At 39.5% G+C, this 25304-nt stretch overlaps 1 protein-coding gene across 2 annotated transcripts in view; it reads right to left on the reverse strand.

The window, feature by feature from the left end:
• Prkdc (protein kinase, DNA-activated, catalytic subunit) overlaps positions 1-25304 on the reverse strand; it is a 159348-nt gene that overhangs the window by 123357 nt on the left and 10687 nt on the right. For both annotated transcript variants that reach the window (XM_057764247.1, XM_057764248.1), the window contains exons 11-24: positions 24341-24487; positions 22961-23125; positions 19683-19851; positions 17843-17892; positions 16045-16170; positions 13372-13524; positions 12618-12730; positions 12018-12177; positions 10514-10600; positions 8825-8944; positions 8111-8270; positions 5263-5369; positions 2475-2565; positions 242-399 (exon numbers count right to left, since the gene is read on the reverse strand). In XM_057764247.1, the coding sequence (XP_057620230.1) occupies positions 242-399; positions 2475-2565; positions 5263-5369; positions 8111-8270; positions 8825-8944; positions 10514-10600; positions 12018-12177; positions 12618-12730; positions 13372-13524; positions 16045-16170; positions 17843-17892; positions 19683-19851; positions 22961-23125; positions 24341-24487 (1806 nt within the window). The remainder of the gene's footprint in view (positions 1-241; positions 400-2474; positions 2566-5262; positions 5370-8110; positions 8271-8824; positions 8945-10513; positions 10601-12017; positions 12178-12617; positions 12731-13371; positions 13525-16044; positions 16171-17842; positions 17893-19682; positions 19852-22960; positions 23126-24340; positions 24488-25304) is intronic.

Consider the following 25304-nt stretch of genomic DNA (forward strand, 5'->3'; position numbering starts at 1 on the left):
TCAAGTTTCATCTTTAAACATACTCTGCATTGTATTTTCTATTACAAAGAACTTTTGGTATAACTTTTGGCCAAAGCTTTGCCGGGTTGTTATTACTTTCATTTATCAGTGACATCCACTTCTGAAAAATTTGAAAAGTAATGACACTAGAATTGCTAAAATATAGTATCTGTTTCTTAACCAACACATACATGTTTTTAAAGCAATACACTATGAAAAAAATGAATGATAGAACAAATACTTTTGTCTGTCGGTCACTAGCAGAAAGAGCTAATTCAGTGACCCGAGGCAGGAAGACATCCAGATAGATCACAGGCTTCATCTCTCTGAAAGGAACTGCAAAGCTGAGTCTCTTCTCGCTGTCCCACGCCACACACTTCTTCATTCTCTCTCCTGAAGCTGACGAGAGAGGTTAGAAGAGTGCTGTTCAGTCCAGAGCTTCCCCCACCGCTCAGGAGCTGAAGCAGGGTACTTCTGAAGCATTCTGTCTTTCCTCTATTCTGCTTCAGATACCAAAGAATATTAAAACCACTGATGGCTCTTATTTCTAAATTTAACTTACTAAAACCATTATTCAATAGGAATATCCAAATTTAGTCAAAGCTACTTAAAGTATATAACATAAAATAAGTACAATTTAAAAAAGTCTCCTCTTTGCCAGGTGTGGTGGAATATGTCTTTAATTCCAGCACTTGGAAGGCAGAAGTGGGGTGGGGTGGGGGATCTCTGAGTTCCAGGCCAGCTGAGACTACCTAAAACCTTTTCTTAAAAAATAAAACAAGGCCAGGCGGTGGTGGCGCACGCCTTTAATCCCAGCACTCGGGAGGCAGAGGCAGGCGGATCTCTGTGAGCTCGAGACCAGCCTGGTCTACAAGAGCTAGTTCCACGACAGGCTCCAAAACCACAGAGAAACCCTGTCTCGAAAAAAACCAAAACAAACAAATAAATAAATAAATAAATAAATAAATAAATAAATAAATAAATAAAACTCTTTTAAAGGGACTAGGGTGATGGCTCAGTGGATAAAGTGTTTTCCATACAAGCATGAGAACCAGAGTTCAGACTGCAAGCCTATATGTAAATATCATGTGAACACTGGTAGTCTTCCTATAATCCCAATACTGAGATAGATACCTGGAGCAAGCTGGCTAGTTAGACTAGATGTACAGGCGAGCCCTTCATTTACCTGAGACCCCACCTCAAAGAATGAGGTGGAGAATGATCAAGAAAGACCCCTGACATCAGCCTCAGGCCTACACATACACATGTACCACCAAAATTTCCTCTGGAAAATACTTTCCAAGTACGGTTCTAATTTCCTAAGTAGCTAAAAGTCTCCAGTTAACACTGAACTTCAAAAGTAAAATCAGCTGAGTTTTTAATACAAAAACACTCTAAAATATTCACATATTAAAATGTCAAGTTCAGCACCGAAGAGGGGGCTCAGTTGTTAAGAACAGCACTTGTTACTCTTGCAGAGGACCTGTGTTTGGTTCCCAGCACCCACGTGACACCTCACAACTATTTGTAACTCCAGTTCCAGGGTATCAGATGCCCTCTTCTGATCCCCGCGGACATCAGGCACGAATGTGATACGTATACATCCTCCATTCAGGCAAAATATGAAAAATAAATTCTTTTAAAAAGTAAAAAAATCGGGCTGGAGAGATGGCTCGGAGGTTAAGAGCACTGACTGCTCTTCCTGAGGTCCTGAGTTCAATTCCCAGCAACCACATGGTGGCTCATAACCATCTGTAATGAGATCTGGTACCTTCTTTGGGCCAGCAAACATACAGACAATCAGAACACTGTATATATAATAAATAAATAAATCTTTAAAAAAAAATAAAGGGTTTGTTTAAAAAAAAAAAAAAAGTAAAAAAATGAGGACATTAAATTTAACCTTCTCTCATGGTGGCTACTGTTGGTGGGGGCTGTCCTCACCTAAGGCCAGAAGGTGGTGTCTGCAAAGATTAAAAAGTCTTTGAAAGCCCAGCATGGTTACGCATACCTCGATTCTAGGACTCGAGGTAGAAGCAGGCAGGTCTTTGAGAGTTTGAGCCTGTCTAGTCTATATAGCATGGTCCAGGCCAGCTCGTTAGGCAGGGGTTCATGGTTCACTCTTCTCAAAAAGAGAAAGAAAAGACATATAAAAGAAAAAGTATGTGCTGTACCCTGAGTATAATTTCATATTCTGAATATGATCAGACAGGGCAAATTAAACCTGATCAGTTTAGAGGAAATCTGAACTAGAAGAGTATGCTGTGGTAGCCCAATGTGGTATGCACTACTACAGTAGCAATAACACTGGCTTGAGCAGAGCATGTGGGAAATGCTGTGAACACTGGCTATCACGACCAGGTGACCCTGAAATCATCAGAAGCATGCCTGGAGAGGCTGCTGACGGGTACACAGGCACCCAGTCAACTCTCAGTACAAGTGTATCTACAGGGTTATTTTAGGGAAAAGCTTACCTGTTATAAGATTTTTGTTTATTTGTCCTCCTAGAAATCCCAGAATTTGTACTACTCTAATTCTTATTTCTTCTAAAGATAGCGCTTCATCCTGAAAAAAAGTATAAAATATGTATATTATATGATAAATCAGTTTAAAAATTAAAGGGAAGAGGAAAGAATACCTATTGTTAATGTCTTCTAATAGCTAATTAAATCCTACCCAGTAGTACTACAATGCTACTGAGAATCCATTAAAGAAGTTGTATCTCTTCTTTTTTTTTTTTTTGATTTTTGAGACAGGGTTTCTCTGTAGCTTTTTGGTTCCTGGAACTAGCTCTTCTAGACCAGGCTGGCCTCGAACTCACAGAGATCCGCCTGCCTCTGCCTCACAAGTGCTGGGATTAAAGGCGTGCGCCACCACTGCCTGGCTGTATCTCTTCTTGTTTTGCAGATGGCAGTCCAGCATAAGGCCAGCAGCTCCAATGTTTGTGGAAGACTCTTTAGACTCTACAAAGAGTACCAAGGACTCCCAAAGATCTTTTGTTTATATGGTTCACACTCCTAAATACTGTATTAGAAATTAAAATTTTAAAACAGGTATCATTTAAAAAAAAAAAAACACTACCCAACATTATGTTAAAAACGTACTTTTGGGGCTGGAGAGATGGCTCAGAGGTTAAGAGCATTGCCCGCTCTTTCAAAGGTCCTGAGTTCAATTCCCAGCAACCACATGGTGGCTCACAACCATCTGTAATGGGGTCTGGTGCCCTATTCTGGCCTGCAGGCATACACACAGACAGAATATTGTATACATAATAAATAAATATTTTTTAAAAAATAAAATAAAAATGTACTTTTATGAAAATTAGCCTTCAAAACCCTCCAAAGAGTGAGCCTGCTTTTCACTAGTGCAAAGAGCTTTTGTTTTATTTATAGAAATCACGGAGCTCACAGGGGTAGGTAGAAGAAAAAGTGGCATATTGTACTCATTTTAGATAACTGATTATCCTTCATTTCGTTCAATGTACAGTGTGAAGCCTAATCAATGAACTGTTACATAAACTATTATGCTAATTTCACTTATCTTACACTCTGAATGGTTTTTTTTTTTTTTACAATCATGCATTGCTCATCTGAAAATTCTGGTTCACTAGAGCAAGCAAATTTCCCAAATGTTGGCACATTTCATTGCAGATGTCTAAAATTACAGTTTTTGGTATTATGACAAATTTCATGAAAAAAATATTTAAGTATCAGCTATCAAATTCATTGTAACAGTTGTGGGTTAGAGATGTTTCCCTTCAAGTGGCAGGCTCTCTTCACTCCTTGAGGGAAAAGGTTGGCCAAATACCCAACTCTGAACTACCTGAGGAACTGGCTTTATCACACTGGTCTGTGGGCATAACTATGGGGGCATTTTCTTGATTAAATGTTTAATGTAGGAGGACCCAGCCCACTGTGGGTGGTGCTACCCCTGAGGAGGAGGTCTTAGCTTGTATGAGAAAGCAAACTCAAAAAGGTATGGAGAATTAGTCATAAGCAGTTCCCTTCATGATCTCGATCTCTGCTTCAGTTCATGCCTCTGGTTCCTACCCTGGCTTCCTTGACCTTAAACCTGTAAGCCCTATTCTTTCCTCCCAATGAAGAAGGAAAGAGGAATATACACTAACAATTATAATTTTAATATGTACCTATCATAATCCAACTACTGCCTTCTACTACGATCCTCTGCCTGAGTGCTACAGAACTAAGCAGACACAAGATGGGTTAGATTTTACCCATGGGCTCAGTTTGTATTGCTGCTTGTTTCAGCTGGATTCCCTTCCTCTTATCTTGAAAAATCAAGTGCATACAAAGCTTTCTCAGAAATGATTGACACAGCTAGCCTTTAAACAAGACCCTCTTTGATAAACAAAACATGTCCTAATCAGTACCCCCACCATTTGTTTCTGAAACATGCTTAGGTTGCAATGGAAGCTTTCCTTCAGCAGTCATGAGAACAGAGACCACCCTCAGACAGTAATGTAGACAGGGATTTCAGCTGAGTTCTCCAACTCTGAGTGCTGCTTGGTTTCCCGAGAACCTGGTTTCTGTAATAGCCCAAGTTGGTTTGGTCTGTGTTTTATCACACTAACAGAAAGCAAACTAGGACACAGCACCCATGAAGGAAGCGGGAATTTCAACACACAATTCAAAAGTATCCCCTAAGAGTTGTTCTGCCAGGCGGACTTTAAGGCTGCAGGCCTGTGGAGGTATGCATCCTGTCTCATCACAAAGAATGCTAAATAAAAAAAGAAAGAAAAAAAAATGCTAAATAAAATGCAAAGAAAATAACCACAACAAAAAAACTTTTACCCCCACCATACAAAGACCAAATAAAAAAAATATATGGCCCCCAAAGGATCATACATTTAAATGCTTAGTCATCAGGGCATAACACTATTTGAGAAAGATTAGGTGTGGCCTGGTTGGAGTAGGTGTGGCCTTGGAGGAAGTGTATCACTGGAGCTGAGTGTTGGGGTTTCAAAAGCCCAAGCCAAGTCGTGTCTCTCTCTTCCTGCTGCCTGCTGATCCAGATGTAGAACTCTCAGCTATTTCTACAGCACCGTGTCTGCCTGTGTGCTACCATTCTCCCTATTATGACGAAAATGGACTCACTCTGAATTGAAAGCTTTCTTTCATTGTAAGAGTTGCTGTGGTTATGGTGTCTCTTCACAGCAACAGAGCAGTGACTGAGACAGAAGGTGGTACCAGGGAGCAGGTACTGCAGTGACTTAAGGGAAAGAAAAGACAAAGGATTTCTTACTGGTGAAATATTTGTTGTCCTTTTCAGATGTTTCAATACATTTTGATTAAATCCCTTCTGGGCAGCTCGAGAAAGTGCTGATACTTCCCAGTGGCTCTTGGTTTCATCTAAGGGAGTAAACAACAACAACAAAATCTTAAGCAACACTCATACTACATTGTGAAATAGAAACTTTAAGGGCTTGGTTATTTAAAATATGATTTCAAAACTTAAACTTTAGAACAAGGGCTGGAGTGATGACTCAGCAGCTAAGAGCACTGGCTGCTCTTGCAGAGATCCTGAGTTCAATTCCCAGCAACCACATGGTGGCTCAAAACCATCTGTAATGAGATCTGGTGCCCTCTTCTGGTGTGCAGGCAGACATGCAGACAGAAATAATAAATGAATAAATCTTCAAAAAAATCCCTCTAGAACAAAAAATATTTAGATTAGCTGTTTTTTGAATATCACTGACCATCAGAAGAAGCTCCACTGGGCTTGGGTAAACCTGTACTTAAAAAGAGCCTGAACCATTTTGTAGGGGCAGGAGTTAGTCCCCCCCACCTTAGACACAGCCAGATCTATAACAATCCAAGCCTCATAATGAAATCCTTGAAAACTTAAGAATCCTTATGTCCCGAACAGGAGGGAAAAGGGAAAGCTATTTCTTCTAGAAGAATGCCAAATTGGACAAAAGAAGAAATGGAAGTAGAATCTATCATTCTGTATCTATCACAGTAATAAACAATTCAGGAAGAACTGTGAATGAACAGGCCCTAAAACTATTGTGGGAGAAGCTTTCGTGAGGAGCAATAATTTCCTTTACTTGGGGTGGACTGTGGATGAAGAGTACTGAAAGGAGTCCGGGTACAGAGAACGGCTGGCTGATTAGAATCTCAGTACCACGGAGAGGTTGGAGTGCTGCAGGCCAGAGGCGGTCACTTTATCCTGGGCTACTCTGGCCCACCAGAATGCCACTCTGCCCTCATCAGAACAATCTTCTTGTGACAATACATAAAAACCTTTTAGAAATGTGGCTCACTAAGCAACTTCTTTCTATGATCCACATGCTAAGAATGACATCAGAGAGCATCTGGGGCGTATGGGATGCTTCTCCCACTTCTCTGGATCCGCCTCTCTCATGTACCCACCAATGTATTTTAAGCTGGCCTTGATTTTTTTACTTTCTCTGTTCCATAAAACTATAAAAACTGTGAAACTGCTTCCAGACTGGAACATGAAATTTGGGGTAACCTAAAGCTGTGTTCCCAGTCCATAGTCACTCACAGAATAAACTATCTCTTACTTCCCTTGAAGATGAGAACTATGAGAAGCCAGTCATTGATGGAGAACGCCTTTAATCCCAGCACCTGGGAGGCAGAGGCAAGTGAACCTCTGTGAGTTCAAGGCCAGCCTGGTCTACAGAGCAAGTTTCAGGACAGTCAGGGCTACAAAGAGAAACCCTGTTCCACCCCACCAACCCCCCAAAAACAACTACAACAAAAGATGATGAGAGCTGTGATTTTTATGGCAGTGGGCACATGTGCCACAGCATGCATGTGGTGGTCAGAAGACAACATGCTTGGTTCTCTCCATGTGGGGTCCAGGGGATTGAACTGAGGTCATGAGCCTGGGAGGTTACTGACTACTGCGCTATCTCAAACACCTATCCTTTTTTTTTTTTCAAGTAGAACATATTTAAACTCATTGAGGAAAAGTGAGAAAACCCTTGAGAGTAGGACGGGTTTCAAGGGAGGAATACCACCTCATTAACCTGAACCTGATCACGAGAAAACATTAGAAATGCCCAAAGCACGCGATGCTTAAAGTTACAGTACATAATAATGTTTATAAAATACAACACAAGAGGGGTACCAGTCTGGTACTGAAAACCTCGCTAACTACTCAGTGCCAGTGAAGTCAGTGTTACTGGAAAAGAATCCCATAGCCACTAACTTACTAAACCAGCATAATCCTTAACAACAAACTATAAACACTTGTCCTTTTACAACAAGTAAGTATAGTCTTCAACCTTTACCAGAGAAATTTGTCTTTGCAATAGACAGACTACTACAGAAAACCACAATGCAGAATTTTGGAGACTAATTCCAATGGATACATCTACAAAGCACTACCACACCAAGGGCTCAGGGAATACCATAGAAAAGAGGGCAGAAAGATTATAATAGCCAGAGGATCAGTGAGTTTGCTATAATATCATGTCTCCTAGCAATATCAGAAGCTACACACATAAAGACTTCACCAACATGATCGGCCTAATATTAACTGAATAAGAATTACATTAACAAATATGTCAAACTGAACAGAGAAAAGTCCACATAGCTTCAACCCTATAAAAGAAATTTCATGCAATTGAGAAAAGCTGGGAGGGGTGGTCTTCCCAAGGAATAGCACACCAATTCGTTGTTCAGTGCCAAATGGTCAGCCATAATAATATACACTCAAGTAACATTATATAAACAACAGGTTATATTTAGGAATATACATGTATGTACATATGTACATGTACATATCTGCATGCAATAACAGTTAGTGAAAAGAAGAGACCAGGCATTTGAAGGAGAGTGGGGAAGGGCATATTGGTGGATTTGGAGGGAGAAAAGGAAAGGAAAGAATCTTGTAATTAAATTATAATCTCAAAAAAAAACCCACTTCAGTTTCCTTCCAGTTTACAAAATATTAACAAATTAATCATCCAAGAAAGGACAAATTGAAAGAAAAAAACAATCAAACAGATTTTGAATACTCTATGTTGAAACTTCATAAGTTGGAAAGAATACTAAGAATCCAAGTTTATTATCACTGCCATTTTATTGATGAAATGCATCCAGATTTCTGTAAAACTTACCTGACAAGATTGAAGTTTTAAGGTATCCATCAAGGCAGGGGAGAATGTCTTTGTAGTAAGGCTGCATTATAGACTTATTAATGTGAACCGACCATTCTTCAAGGGCATGCAGACCTACTTCTGCCAGAGGCATATGACTCAGGCCCAGTTTGAAGGCCATCTATATGTCAATACAAACAAGAAAAATTAAAACAGGAAGTTAAAACTTACAGAAACAAAAACCAATTATTTTACAGTTTTTTTAAGATGTATTTATTATATATACAGTGTTCTGTCTGCATTTTGCCTGCACACCAGAAGAGGGAATAAAATTTCATCATAATGAGGTTGCTGGAAATTGAACTCAGACCTCTGGAAGAGTAGCCCTTAACCTTTGAACTATCTTTCCAGCCCCATTTTATGGTTTCTAATGGGTATGTTTTTATTGGTAGCCCCTAGAAACTACTAAAGGTTGTAAGTAGGCACAGTTCAAATCACCAGAGGAAAACAAGGGACAGTGGTCCATGGATGGGGATTTACTGCAGGCTTTCAGCACATGTAAGACCTAATTCTCAGGTCAATTTGTAAAGGAGGAGCAGAGATACCTCTGATACTCAACGCCTCACAGCTAGAAGTGTTCAAACAGAGGCTGCTAGGTGACCCCCTGCTTTAATCTTAATATTTCCAAGTCTTCTAGTAAACAAAGTGGTGATAAAAGTAAGAAAATACACCTACCTGCAATGCAGGAACATAAGCTCTAACATCAAGTTCAATGATGTCATGTGGCAAGGACAGAACAAAGGTTAAACAGGAGGCCAAAAGTTCATCTTTGTACTGCTTCATTTTAACTGATACCTTAACAAGAGAAAACACACAAACAAGTTGTGTATCTGAATATAGCTTACAATTAGGAAATTAATATTCACCCTCTTCCAAAGTGTGAAAATCCACCATGTAGCCTTTATTTGTCATGATTGTAAAACAAAACGCTAATTCTCAGAAAAAGTTCACTTAAGTACCTATTCCCCTTATATGAAAAGAGAAGGAAAGGGGTGAGGTATGACCAAGGTACATTATAGTTAGATACAAAAATGTTGTAATGAAACCCATTATTAGCAACAATTATTTATCAGTATAGGACAATAAGAACTATATTTGAATTGTCATCACTCAGCTGAATTATTTTCCAATAATTTAAGAGCTTTTTTTTTTAAAAAAATTTATGTGCTGTATTGGGGTTTTGCCTGCATGTATATCTATAGGAGGGTGTTGGGTACCCTGGAACTGGAGTTACAGAAAATGGTGAGTTGCCATGTGGGTTCTGGGATTGAACCCATGTCCTCTGGAAGAATAACTAGTGCTCTTATCTACTGAATCATCTCTCCTGCCCACTCCAGAGACTTTTGAAGCAGTGATTTCTTATGTAAGTTTTTAAAAGACCTTACTACCAAGAAAAACTTGCTATCCAAATGCTTCCCTACCTGAGGAGAGAGGAACACAGGCTCAAGGGCAGTCTTGGCTATATTTCAAGACCCTGTCACAAAAAGTAACCAAGGCCAGGAGATTCCTCACAAGTCAAGGTACTTGCCATCAAGTCTGACAACATAAATTTGATGCCCAGGTCACATAGGGTGGAAGAAAATGGGCTTTTACAGGCTGTTCTCTGACCTTCACACAGATAACAAGTAAACATGAAGAACAAAAACAGCCAGGTGGAGGTGGCACACATCTTTAATCCCAGCACTCGGGAGGCAGAGGCAGGAGGATCTCAGTGAGTTCGAGGCCAGCCTCGTCTACAAAGCAAGTTCCAGGACAGCTAGGATTGTTACACTGGGGAACCCTGTCCCCAAAAAACAAAACAAAACAAAAAACAGCAAAACAACCAATCAAAAACAAAACAAAAACATACCCAAAACCCATCAATCAAGAATATACACAAAGCCTCAGTTGCTCCCAATTTGAATTTGAGAAACCAATTTTCAAGGCCAGAGAGGTGGCTCAGTGAGTAAGGGTGCTTGCTACCAAGTCTGATGACCTAGGTTTAGAATCCACTTGGTGAAAGGAGAGAACCAAGTCCTTCAATTTACCATCTAACATCCATATATGTACCATGACACACAAGCACCCATAAACACACAGAAATGTATTGTATCAAAAAAAAAAAAAAAAAAAAAAAAGCTGACCTGATGGCACTCCCCTTTGATGCTAGCATTAAAGGAGGCAGAGGCAAGCAGAGCTCTATGAATTCAAGGATAGCCTGGTCTACATAGTGAGTTCCAAGCCAGTTAAGGCTGCACAATGAAACCCTGTCGCAAACAAACAAAACTAAAAAAACTATGTCACTGATGATCATTAGGATTTTTTCACTATACATTAATTTAAGAATATCCTGAAATACATTAAGATAGAATACTTAAATATTACCTCTTTGCCAAATTTTGCAAATAAAGCAAAGCAAGAATACTTTTCTGGATCTTCAGAAGAATGCTTCAGACTCTTTGGGCTAACTCCCTGTCAAATAAAATAGCAAATTAGTATGCTAAGCAAGAATCAAGTACTTCCACACCCGTATCTGCCAGTTCTCAATCTTTGCCCAGAGGATGCATCCATTTCACGTTTGCATATTCTAGTTTGGAGAAGATGCAGACTCAGTTCCAGGGTGCATCCCAGTAGAAACAAAGTAGGGGAGAGGGTTGAGGCCTGTCCAAAAGCCATACGCAATGGCTAACTCCATCCCTTCCTCATCTTCCAGTGAAAAACAGTGTTGGCTACACTCCAGGCTTCTGTGTGACCAACAAGAACCTCAGCTTTACAACCTAAGTCATCCCCGAATTTCAGGGCACCAAGTCACTTAAAGGGTCAGGAACACAGATGTCTGCAGCCTGAGGAGCCTCTGATTAGCTAAGTCTTAAGAAAACCTGAGGCCTCTAGAGTAATATTTTGGTGACAGGATCACTCTGAATTAGAAGACTCTTTTTTTTTTTTAAGTATTTATTTATTAAGTATACAATATTCTGTCTGCATATAATGCCTGCAGGCCAGAAGAGGGCACCGGATCTCATTACAGATGGTTGTGAGCTACCATGTGGTTGCTGGGAATTGAACTCAGGACCTTCGGAAGAGCAGGCAATGCTCTTAACCGCTGAGCCATCTCGCCAGCCCGAATTAGAAGACTCTTACAAAGGTATTTAAGAATCAGAGTAGATGCCTTTAATCCCAGCACTCGGGAGGCTGAGGTAGGCAGATCTCTGTGAGTTTGAGGCTAGCCTGGTCTATAATGTGAGTTCCAGGACAGGAAGGGTTGTTACACAAAGAAACCCTGTTTTGAAAAACAAAACAAAACAAAACAAAAATCAGAGTAGAAGTCAGGCACTTGGAGGCAGAGGCAGGCAGATCTCTGTGAGTTCAAGGCCAGTCTGGGCTACAAAGAAGTTCCAGGACAGTCAGGCAGTTAATAAAGAAAAACCCTGTCCCAGTAAAACAAACAAACAAATAATTTTAAAGAAAACGAGGATACAAAAAGAGTAGAAAATGCTAATAACCTTTTAAGAGTCTTCGAACTAACATTTACATATCAGTTTTTCAATTATTAAAATTAGACTTTAAGGGGCTGGAAGGATAGCTCAGTGGTTAAGAGCACTTGGTTGCTCTTCTAGAGGTCCTGGGTTCACTTCCCAACAACCACATGGTGGATCACAACCATCCGTAATGAGATCTAGTGCCCTCTTCTGGCATAAAAACATGCATACATGCAGACAGAGCACTCACATATAAGATAAATAAATAAATCTTTAAGAAATAAAAAAGTAAACTAGACTTTAAAACTACATATACCATACGCACACATTTTATAAGCACCCTCCCTGTAAGCTTATACAAGAAGTTTAAAAGAAACGTAACAATTGTTCAGGTCCCCAGAAACACTTACCTCAAAATATTTTATTTTCCTGGCATTTTTCACTGCAATAGAAAGTAATTTGTAGAAACCACTGATGAGTGGCAACCGTGTAGACTGTAAAATTAACTCATATGCAAATGAGTATACCCATGGCTCAAAAAGTCTTATTTGTTTCTTAGGAAGAATCTCCCTATAAAAACAAAATATTTAAGGAAAAAATTTTCGTCCTATTAATTCTTATTTAGCTTTAAAATTATGAGATATTAAGAATGATGGACAATTTCACTTATCACATTTTTTGACACTGTAACACCTTTAAAGATATATATGCTCCTTTTTTCCTGCCTGAGGTCTTCCAACTTTTCAGAGAAAAAAAAAAAGCTAAGTCTAAACTGCTAAGAATATTTTAAAGGTTGACAGAAGCAATTTTTGATGATTTCAACTCTTACATTTATATAAGAGGTCACTTCTGTTAGGGGTAATAAACTGATACATTCTCTGCTAAGAATATTTTAAAGGTTGAAAGAAGCAATTTTTGATGATTTCAACTCTTACATTTATATAAGAGGTCACTTCTGTTAGGGGTAATAAACTGATACATTCTTAAAGAATTAAAATTCTACAAAATACCTGCAAAACTCCACCAGGTTAATGAAAGCTGAAAAGTCTTTTGGTTTAGTAGGTTGCAAATTAGCAGCTGGATCTGAAGTTGGGATCACCCAAACAGCAGTTGTGCTTCCGTCCTGAAAAATTGTCCCAAAGCAAGAATTGTTCCATTTAACACATCATTCAACAAATAGCGTTCCAATGAAATTGTCACATAGAACTGACTTATAAGGAAAGAATGCAGATGTGAGGAAGACATAATTGAGTCCTCAAGGGCTTAGCTGAATAGTCTTAAAAATAGACTTATTTTTACTTTCATTTGTGTGTTTCTGCCTATGATATATTATGTATGTATGGGTGCCTGTAGAGGCCAAAAGAGGGTGCTGGATTCCCTGGAGGTGGAACTACAGGTAGTTGTGAGCGACCTAGCATGAGTGCTGGCCACATGTAGGTTTACTGAGACAGATTCTCATTTGGTAACCCAGGCTTGCCTTGAACTCATCATCTTCCTGCCTTCTCATATGCTGTTAACAGACAAGTGGTACCACACCTGAGTAAAAAAATGTTTGAACATACTATGCATACAAATCACTTTTTGAATAATCTGTTGGTAACACATTCTATGCATTGGATTATATGCAACAGAAAAGTATCTATGGCACATATCATTGCAAAGAATCCCATTTTCATTTCTCCCTTAGAGATGTACTATGGTCCTGAGCATGCAAAGAGTTGGGATTTAAACAATGCAAAATTATTGTTGAAAAAAATTTCTAACCTCATGCTCTCCAACGGTCTGTTTCTCCAGTGTAAGATCCAATTTTTCCACAATCTTCAAAACTGATCTTATAAATTCATCATAGAGTAAATGATTCAAACTTTTAAGGGAGGAATTCACAAAGAGAAATGTTTCATCTGCTAAAATAAAATCCTGTAAATAAAGAAAATTTAAAGACTTCAAATCTGTGCAGGAGTAGTAGTGGCACGTGCCTTTAATCCCAGTGCTTCTGAGGCAGAGGCTGGAGGATCTCTGTGAGTTCAAGGCCAGTCTGGTCTACAGAGCTAAACCAGGACAGCTGGGCTGCTACACACAGAAACCCTGTCTCAAAAACAAACAAACAAACAAACAAAAAAGATAAGTCTTTCTTTCTTTTTTTTTTTTTTAAATTTTTTTTAAACTTTAATTTTATGTATGAGTACTCCGCATGTACACCTGCGTGTCAGAAGAGGGCATCAGATCCCGTTGTAGATGGGCATGAGCCACCATGTGGGTGCTGGGAATTGAACTCAGGACCTCTGGAAGAGCAGCCGGTGCTCTTAACCGCTGAGCCATCTCTCCAGCCCAAGATAAGTCTTTCTTTGCTTAACTTTGGAGCCCGTCCTGGAACTTGTTCTGTAGACCAGGATGTATTACACAGAGGCATTATTCTAATACAAGTGATGTGGTAAAACTTTAAAACAATTCTGAAGCCATTTCTGAACCCTCTCAGTACTTCCCTTCCTCCCCTGGGAACCAAGGGCATAGCAGCTATGCATGCACAAACTGAGATGTTGGGAACTTTCCATCTCCCTGAATAGGGGCAAGATAACACTTAGCTGTTGACTCAGTTACTGCTGTTTTGACTCAGTCCCAGGGAAAGGGGCAAAGTGACCCTCAGAAGTTTCCCTTACCTCATCTGATCTGGCAACCACTCTCCAGCCAATTATTGGTAATAGCCTTTTTTAAATAAGCCAGTCATAATAGTTAAAGAACAACCCCCAAACGCCCCCCTTCCTTCTGTGGCTTATTGTTTTAAAAATAGCCTATACCAGCGATTTGGGGTCTTTCTGGCCTCTAGTGCTGAAAGACCCTGTCATGACAGTTTTAATAAAATCCTCATGCTTTTACATCAGCTGTGGTGGTGAGAGACTGTCTCTGGAGGGCGACTCCTCCTCCTTGGTGACTGGACTCTAGGGTCCAACAATGTAAGTAACTAATGCACACCAACCCCTCAGGATTATTAAATGAACTGGATTTATCCACTCAGCAAACACAACAGTGAAAAAATGTGCTTAGCACACTCGAGGCCCTGGGTTTAATTCCCAGGAGGAAGAGCGTGGGTGGGGGAGCAGAGAAGAAGGGAAAGACAGAGAAAGAAATAGCTAAAGAAAGAGGGGCAGACTAAGTGGGGGAGAGAGAAGGACCATAACCATCCTGCTATGAGGAAGATTTTTAAAACTATTTTACTTTTGCAATGCTGAAGAACAAAACCAGGATTTGTTTGCACGTTAGACAAATGCTAGTACTGAGTGATATCACTAGCCCTCATTTCACCTACTTCTGGTTTTACTTTCAATTGCCTTGACTTACACTATTTTAAATATGCTTTAAGAACTTTTGAAAGTTAGTAAAGCAAAATCCTGAAAAGTCTTACATCTGTTCTTACTAGTTTTTATATCAACTTGATGCAAGCTAGGGTCATCTGGGAAGAAGGAATTGTAATTGAGAAAATGTCTACAAAGGACTGGCCTGTAGGCAAATCTGTACATAGGGCATTTTCTTGATTTATAACTGATATAGTGGGAGGGCCCAGATAACTGTGGGCAGGACCACCCCTGCATAAGTGGACATGTACCATATAAAAAAGAAGGCTGAATAAGCCACGAGTAGCAAGCCAGTAAGCAGCCTTCATGACCTCTGCTCTGCTTCCTGCCTGCAGGTCCCTGTCCTAACTTCCCTCAGGGACGGACTATGATGAGGAAATGTCACATGAAATAAACCCTTTCCTCCCCAAGCTGTTTTTGGCCACAGTGTTTATCACAGCACAGATACCCTGAGAAAGACACCACTGTAACTATGGAGATGTTTTGTTTTGTGTTTCTGAGACATGGTGTCTTGTCTGCTTGGTTTTGGTTTGTATTGATTTAGTGGAGTCTCTTAATAAAGAAGAGAAATAGAGTACTTTAATAGCTTTTTGCTTGTTTGTTTTTTTGAGATAGGGTTTCTCTGTGGCTTTGGAGCCTGTCCTGGAACTAGCTCTTCTAGACCAGGCTGGCCTCGAACTCACAGAGATCCACCTGCCTCTGCCTCCCGAGTGCTCGGATTAAAGGCGTGTGCCACCACCACCTGGCTAGCTTTGAAATTTTAACAGGAGTTCAAGGTGATTCTTAGTTATGTAGAAAGTTTGAGCCACATTAGACCCTCTTTCAAAAAACAAAAAACAAAAACAAACAAACAAAAAAAAAACAGAACAACAACCACAAAAAGGTTAGAGAGATGGCTAAGTAAAAAAAAAAAAAAAAAAAAAAGGCCTTTGTCCCCAGCCTTGCAACCTGACTTTGATCTCTGAGTTTGATCTCAGTGAAAGGAGAAAACTGACTCTTAAAATTTGTCCTCTGACTGCCACAATAATATGTGGCAAGTTCCCAGATAAGGGAGGGTAATAAAAATATACACATTTAAAATTTTTACCGTCATCTGGTCACAGCTTAAAAGATGCTGAAAAAGATCCACATAGTCTTTGTACGTGGGCACTTTCCACTTGCCCGTTCTGACTTCCCCTGAGGCCCATTGGTTATCAGACTTGGACTCAACATCCTGGAGAGGAAGAAAACAACCCATTATTAACTGGTAGACACATGAGGCAGCTGCTGTCAGAACACAACAGAATTTTCTAAACTAAGACTAAAAAGGTTAAGTCAGTATCTGTAGTCAATAAATGTAGCTTTAATGCACCTTTTAAGTCCACTACAAATCATCCCTCCTCTTATGTGATCCAATCTCTCATTCCATTCATGCGCCTCTAAATTCTACACATTTTTATGTTTCCTAGATTATAAGAGAAAAAACAGCTTTCTTTGTAAAGATGTAGGTAACAGGAACAGGAAGATGCCTCAGCAGGTAAAGGCATTTGCTAGCAAGCCTGATGACCTGTGTTCGATTCCTGGAACCCATATGGTAGAAGAGTGTTTCTTCTGATCTCCACAAGCATGCACACACACACATGCACATGTGTGCACACGTGCACGCGCACACACTAGAAGAAAAAATTTAAAGTGTTGCAGTGATATTTGGTGTTAAACAAATAAAGCTTGTCTGAAGATCAGAGTATAGAGGTAAGACATAGAGGCCAGGCGGTGATTGTTCACACCTTTAATCCCAGTATTTGGGAATCCTAAACCTCTAATTCCAGCACTAGGGAGGTGGATACTGGAAGGGATATGGCTGCGCAGAGAGGAATATAAAGTGAGAGCAGACAAGAGCTCAGTGCAGTCCGAGGTGCGGTGGAGACAGATGCAGCCTGGACATGCAGCCTGGACATGCAGCCTGAGGACACAGTCTGAGGACAGGATCAACCCTGCAGTCCGAGCATTGGTAGAAGTAGAAGGTCTCTCTAGCGGCTGGCTCTTCTGCTTCGCCATCTCTCAGCTTTCACCCCCTAATATCTCACTCTGGGTTTTTATTGAGAATAATTAGAATTCATGTTATAAAATGTATGTAACATAATTTTATTCCTTAGAAGTATATTCATCTAACAGGTTGGTTTTATACATGAAAAATTTCAAAACATAAGACATGAATTAGCTGGAAATGTGGCTTGATTGGCAGATTGCTCACCTAGTATGCACAAATCCTGACTTCAATCCCCAGCACTACATAAATGTGGCATACTGGTGCACACCTATAATCCTAGCATTTATGAATTACAGGAAAGAATATTGGGAGTTCAAAGTGATCCTTGGCTACATGTCAAGTTCAAAGCCAGCATGGGCCAACATGGCATACTGGAGACTCTCAAGAAAGGGGTAGTGAAAGTTAAAACAGAGAAAGGTTTTAATACATTTACATGCTAAACACTGTTTCTTTTCTTTCTTTTTAATTTTTCAAGACAGGGTTTCTCAGTATAGCCTTGGCAGTCCTAGAACTAATTCTGTAGACCAGGCTAGCCTCAAACTCACAGAGATCCGTCTGCCTCTGCCTTCCTCATGCTGGGATTAAAGGAGTACACCACCACCGCCCGGCCTAAAACACTGTTTCTTTTTTTTTTTTTTTTTTTTGGTTTTTCGAGACAGGGTTTCTCTGTGGTTTTGGAGCCTGTCCTGGAACTAGCTCTTGTAGACCAGGCTGGTCTCGAACTCACAGAGATCCGCCTGCCTCTGCCTCCCAAGTGCTGGGATTAAAGGCGTGCGCCACCACCGCCCGGCCTAAAACACTGTTTCTAACATCCAGTAATAACACTAGTTTTTGAAACCTTAGATTCAAAATTTACCTTTTGAAGGACCACTGGTTTAGAACATATTCTAATTAAACCTTGATGCACTGAAAATGAAGAAAATGAAAGAATAATGAAGGAAACATTGAGAAACACAATCACTCAATAAAAAAATTTTGCCTCTTAATTTTTTTGAAATTTTTTAATATCTTTAGTTTTAAATTACGAACTTCTGAGAATCAGAAACCAAAGTGGGTACGATAACACACATGTATAGCCGGGCGATGGTGGCGCACGCCTTTAATCCCAGCACTCGGGAGGCAGAGGCAGGTGGATCTCTGTGAGTTCAAGGGCAGCCTGGTCTACAAGAGCTAGTTCCAGGACAGGTTCCAAAACCACAGAGAAACCCTGTCTCAAAAAACCAAAAAAAAAAAAAAAAAAAAAAAAACCAAAAAAAAAAACCACACATGTATAATCCCAGCATATGGGAAGTAGAGGCTGGACAACTGTGGAGCTCAAAGTTAGCCCAGGCTACACAGGGAGATATTGTCTAAAATAAAATAAGAACAAATTCAGAAGTCAAAGATGCTTAAAGAAAAAGGTTTCTTGGCAAATGTCCATTGCGCAGGTCCTGGAGAAAGCTCTACTACTGTTACTGTGCTAAATGTACATATTCTAAAACTGTCTTTTAAATACTTATGCTTGTCTACGCCGCACGACTCTGGATGCACTGCATCTTACCTGGATTTGTATAGAGAAATGTCTCTCTGCAGCAGGCACCAGTTAATGCAGAGACTCATAACCAGTCAAGCTGCCGATAATTAACAATTATTAAGCTCTCAGCCTTAAACATCATCACCACCACTACTCAAGGCTTAGGGAACATCTTGGAAGAAGGGTGAAATGGATGTAAGGGCTAGAGAATGTGCAGGAGTGCGGGAGTGCTATGAAGTGCTGTCCTCCAGACATGGCATGGCCACTGCATCTACAAACTCACTGCAGCTATTACCACTGCACAGAATCCAGTCAACAAGATTAGTCAGCACTGCAACAGGCTGCACCAATTGGACCCAGTGGGCTATTAACAACAAAATAGAGAACATGAAGGAGTTAGTGTGAGAGGGAGGAAGAGCTGGGGTTGTGGTGGTTTAAATACGAATGGCACCCACAGGCTCATTCATGTTTGGATGTTTGGTCCCCAGATAGTAGAAATGTGTGGGAAGGATTAGGTGTGGCCTTGTTGGAGAAGGTGTGGTTTGAGGCTTCAAAATCCCTTGCCAGGCCCCAGTCCCCTCTCTGACTAAACTTGTGGATCAGATGTGAGCTCTTAGATTCTGCTTCAGCACCATTCCTGCCTGTCTGCCACCATGCTCCCCGCCATGAAGATCGTGGACTAACTCCGAAACTGTAAGTTCTCTTTTATAGGTACCCTTGGTCACCGTGTTTCTTCACAGAAATACAACAGTAACTAAGACATTGCTTACATGCCTTGAAATTGTCAAAAAATAAATAAATGAAAGAATGTGTGGGGTTTTTTCTTCTTTTTTTTTTTCAAAACAGGGTTTCTCTGTAGTTTTAGAGCCTGTCCTGGAACTCACTTTGCAGACTATGCTGGCCTCAAACTCACAGAGATCTGCCTGTCTCTGCCTTCCAAGTGCTGGGATTAAAGGTGTGCGCCACTACCTCCTGGCAAAACATTCTGTTTAAAGAAGAATAGTAGGTACCACTGATTCTAAATTCTAATAATGAAAAAGATTTTGATTCATCCAATTGAAAAGTTCTCTAAAAACTACTAAGTACTCAAAAAATTAGGGAAGCAGATTTTCCATGAATATATCAACTAACAGGCTAAGTCCTTTAGCATTCACCACAATAAGAACAAAAATGGCAAGCTTACCCACAGTACTAATGAAATTCCAGTGAACTGGCCCTTTTTCCGCTAAGGCCAGGAAGACTTTTACTATTGCTTTAAAACAAACCAGCTGCATTTTGGGGCTGTACTGAGGGAAACTGTCTATCTGTACCACCAAGAGATGTTCCAGAACGGGAGTATATACTTCAGGAACCTAACAAATATGGAGAAAAAACTCAAAATTAGAACAGGGACTAAATATAAGAACAATATATATATATATATATATATATATATATATATATATATACTCAAATTTATTAGAACTCAAGTAGCCACAGGTAAATGAAAACTGACTTGTAATCTTAGCTATCAAACTTAACACTTACTGTTGCAGCTAGCACAATAAATCATAATAAACTGAGTGGTATTTACAGCACAATTGTATCCTAAGTAGCAACGAGAATCTTTTAGAAGGATAGAAAAGTTAACACTTATTTTTTCTACTCTAGATTCCAGCTTCTTTTGTTTTATTTTTCTGTTGTTGTTTTTTAAAATTATTATTGTCCATAAATCTACTATAGGATACCTAACATATTGGAGCTGGGAAGATAGTTCAGTCAATAAAGTGAGTGAGGACCTGAGTTCAGATCCACAGAATATACGCAACTCCAGTTTCTTCAATTGTGTGTTATAATCCAATATGGGGTCATTCCATCAACTATGGGGATATAACAGAATCGATATATCATGAGATATATTAGAATAGTAAGATATTTTCAAATATCCAGATTAAAAGTTAATTTAAAAAAATCAAACATATAAAGAACATGCGGTATGGAGCTGGAGAGATGTCTCAGAGTTGAAGAGCAATGGTGCTCTTCCAGAGTGAGATCCATCCCCAGCACCCACATGGCAGCTCAAGGGATCTAGTGCCCCCTTCGGGCCTCTGGTGCACAAGACATGCACACGGTGCTTAGACACACATGCAGCGAAACACCCACACATAAAATATTTTTTAAAATATTTATTTATTTATTTATTTATTTATTTATTATGTAAACAATATTCTTTCTGCATGTATGCCTGAAGGCCAGAAGAGGGCCTCATTACAGATGGTTGTGAGCCACCATGTGGCTGCTGGGAATTGAACTCAAGACCTTTGGAAGATCAGGCAATGCTCTTAACCGCTGAGCCATCTCTCCAGCCCCCATAAAATAATTTTTTTTTTTTTTTTGGTTTTTCGAGACAGGGTTTCTCTGTGGCTTTGGAGCCTGTCCTGGAACTAGCTCTTGTAGACCAGGCTGGTCTCGAACTCACAGAGATCCGCCTGCCTCTGCCTCCCAAGTGCTGGGATTAAAGGCGTGCGCCACCACCGCCCGGCCATAAAATAAATTTTTAACAAAATTAAGAAGTGAAGAATCAAGGTGTTTCTAGAGCTGCTTTCCTATGCTGTAGCACATGACTTTACCACATCCTAGGTTCTGAACACACACTCTGTGTCATGAAACACTTTAGTTCAAATTCAAAAATGTGTTGTTTTCTTCTTAAAGAAAAAACTGTTTTTTTAAAATTTAAAATTTTTTAAACATTTTTTCCATCATCCCTCAGCAAATAAGTAGTAAACTGCTGTATCTTTAAATGATATTGTGTTAGAATGTTTGACTTTAAAAGATGCTGTCTGAAGCTGGAGACATGACTCAGCACTTGGAAACACTTGCTGCTCTTACAGAGTGTTTGGTTCCCAGAGCCCATGTAGTAACTCATAACTGTCTTTCTAGTTTCGGGGGATCTGGTATATTCTTTTGGACTCCCTGAGCCCCAGGCAAACACATGGTACATATTCATAAAAGATACAAACATAAATAAAATCTTTAAAAAGAAGAAAAACAACACAAAACTTCTGCTTAAGTTCCTGACTTAAGGTTCACTATAAAAATCATTAAATGAGCCGGGCGGTGGTGGCGCACGCCTTTAATCCCAGCACTTGGGAGGCAGAGGCAGGCGGATCTCTGTGAGTTCGAGACCAGCCTGGTCTACAAGAGCTAGTTCCAGGACAGGCTCCAAAGCCACAGAGAAACCCTGTCTCGAAAAACCAAAAAAAAAAAAAAAAAAAAAAAAGAATTATGGTTGCCATTAGGACATTATTTCCAGGTCTGAAACGACCCTAAATATACTTCTACTATTTTGGGCTACACATTTATGTCAAGAAGCCTTCTCAGAACTGGTAGATATAGAAAGAACCATTTATCAACTCTGAAAAATATTGAAGATACTGTTCATCCTACAGCAGCAAATAGTCAACCAGGATTTAAATCTTTATGTATAAGGAATCCATCTCATTAGTATGTAAATTTGCTTTCATCTTTAATAAATGATTAAACTAAACAGAAGCTAAAGAATTATTTTAGGATAAATTTAGCTATGCTTTATTATCAGAAAGTGTTTGATTTATAGAACTATTTAATATACCCAGGATTGCATCAAAATTTCCCTTACAAAAAGGAATCACGAAAGGAAATAGTTTTAGTAAACCTGTTTTAGATAATAACAACAAAAATCTATTGAAACAAATACTAAATAAAATGTTGTGGGGTTTACATGGGTACCAACATACGACTCAAAATTCCTTGTAGAGCAAGCGGTTCTGTCCTTCCACTCCCACACACATCATGCTATAGTTCCTACTTGGGTTTACTTTATACAATACAATCGCAAAGTTCCTGGCTCAGAACTGTGGCATTCCAAACCTGGTTAAACAATCTGACAATCAAGACACCCCTAGTTCCTGATGCCCACCAGAGCTACACTCTGGTTCCACTAGCTACAATTCCTGCGAGTCCCGCCTCCTTTACTGCCTCCCCCAAGCCTCTGTGCTACTTTGCAGTCTTGGAGCCAATATGGGGCCAGAAGTAAGAGTAACCCTTGACAGTTCCGGCAGCCTCACTTCTTCCCATACCTTCTTTCCAGCTACCTGTGCGGGTCTAAGACAGCACCTATGGTGTTAGCCTACAAACACAACTTTCATTAATAGTTGCTTACCAGTCCTTTGAGATTTTTACTAATGTCAGAAGAAATACTAATAAATTTTTGGAATAGCTGATTAGATATAAGCAATGCTGTTGGTTTCAAGAATTAGCAGTTGTATTAGGTGCTTGTTAAATTTTGCTGTCTGGAAAAATTAAAATTAGTATCTCCAAGCAAGCTTCTGGTGAATTATCCATTTATTTTATATTGTTATCAAGGAGCTCCACAGCTGATAACTGAACCAAGAAATCATGTGCTTTTCATTACAACCATATTTGGTGTAACCATTTACTTACTGTGTCAAGGTAAAGCAGGACACTTGCAATAGACTGGAGGAAACTCGGCATCTGGTAAACATGATCCTCACTGGCTTCAGTCTGGGTGAGGAACATCTGTTTACAGCGCTGAATGAGTTCAACATACATGAAGTCAACATCTTTAGCATTTATAATCTTGCAAGGCTTTAGGAAAGGCAAAACAGAAATGTTATCAGCATCAAAACAAAGGCACTTAAAATGTCATGTTATGACACATGATTATAAACTGCTGAATATTACCAAGCAATTTAAACTGCTGAATATTAGCAAGCTGTTTACTTATCTTATTGTACAAAAAATATTGTATCTTATGCTTTTCATAAAAATGTATATTCCCACCTTAAAGAGTTACTTGTACACATTGTTAACATGTTCTAGGCTCTGTTTAAAAGGCAGGCCTCGCTATGCAGTGGCCCTGTAAGGCTTGTCACTCTAGCAGGAGACTTCTCACACACTGCCTTATCTTGTCTCTGAGTTAGAACTGCAAACAGCAAACAAATAGAGATGAAGAATAAAAGACAAGAGAATGAAGAGGAGAAAGAAAGAAGAATAAGAAAGAAGATACTGATGGAAAAAGTTTTCTTAGAAGCAAATTATCACAGAAATAACTGAAGTTATTCATAGTATCTTTTATGGGATGGTGGGAGTTGGTGAATACAGCGTATGCTATCTTTGAATTTAGTATGCAACCCAGGCTGTTCTTAGCTTCCTGAAGCTTGGATTATAGGTTGGAATACAGCTGTCTTCTTAAATACGTCTTTCTGTCCTAAGAGCATCTGTCTAAAACTTTAAGTGAAAACCACAGTTTTACTGTATAATAGTGGGCTGCAGAGTACAAAATGAAAGTATAATGTTTCTAGCATCCAGAACTTAATTTATGTGGAGTTTTATTTGTTTGCTAGTATCTGAACTTTTAGGTTGTTAACCATCTCCTAAATGTGTTTAGATGACTTAGGCTGACCTAGAGTTCTATATAGTTCAGGCTGGCCACAAACTATTAATTCCCTTGCCTGTTTCTTGCACTGAAAAATTATAGACATGTATCAACCCTAAATAAAACTTATGTCTTTTTTTCTACCAATTCAGGGTAGCTTTTAATAAGTTAGCTGACATTTCTTGGTCTTGGCTTTTTCTTGTAGAAAATAGACAAATAACTCATCTTGTCAGTAAGCTATGGGGCTCTGAGACAATGCATGTACTGTGGTACACAGTAAACACTGAAAATTGAACCGTTAGTAGAACAAGTACCAATAATATCAACACAAGCACAACACGCTACTTAAAAAATGCAGTGTTATAGTCCTGTAAATAATTAAGCAAAACCAAAAACATAAAATACAGTAAACTAGTGAATCATACTCCTGCAAATAGTCCATATCCACGAATAGCAATGGATAACTCCTTGTTGTTCGAATCCGCATTTCTGATGATTCCATAGAACTGTTCCATAAAGTACTGCAGCTGACTCCTGTGTAACTCTGCATCTTCTGCCACAGTAAATGAAATCTGTAATTTTAGGACATTTGCTCTTTAGAAACATTTAATAACCAAAGGACCTAAACAAATATGACTATTAATATAATATTATAATTATATTTGATTGCTTTTAGTCAGAACCCTCTGCTTCAATATACTTAGCTAACATTGGTTAAGAAAAGACAGTTTCTTAGCTAAGGCTACTTTGTATGTGATGTATTTTTCCTAAGAAAAAGGAAAAGGAGATGATAAAAAAGGGCATTTGACATTTAATATTTTTCTTAGCTACATTTATTTACTTTTTTGTCAGTACACATACTTCAGTGTGTTTGTGTGGAGGCAGACAAACTATGGCAGTCCCACCGAGTGTGTCCCGGTTATTGAACTTAGTGGCATCTTTACCCACTAAGCCATCAAACCCATTTCAGGTATTTTTAAGACTCAGCTACAAGAGATATTAAAACTAAGTGCATGAGAGAAAAGATAGTTGAGATCATTGTTGTCTTAGTCTCTACTGCTTAGGGACTCTACTGCTGTGAAAAACATCATGTCCAAACACAATTTTTGGAGGAAAGGGTTTATTTCAGCTTACACCTCCACATCACTGGGGGAGTCAGGGCAGGAACCCCACAGAACAGTAGTGTGCAGGCAGGAAGTGACGCAGAGGCCATGGAGTTGTGCTGCTTACTAGTTTTCTTCAGCTGGCTTGCTCTGTTTGCTTTCTTATACACCCCAGGACCACCTGGCCAAGGGTGGCACTGCCCACAAAAAGCTGGGCTTTCAGCCGGGCGATGTGGTGGCGCACGCCTTTAATCCCAGCACTCGGGAGGCAGAGGCAGGCGGATCT

This window comes from Chionomys nivalis, chromosome 3, assembly GCF_950005125.1.
Source record: "Chionomys nivalis chromosome 3, mChiNiv1.1, whole genome shotgun sequence".
Lineage (NCBI taxonomy): Eukaryota > Metazoa > Chordata > Mammalia > Rodentia > Cricetidae > Chionomys > Chionomys nivalis.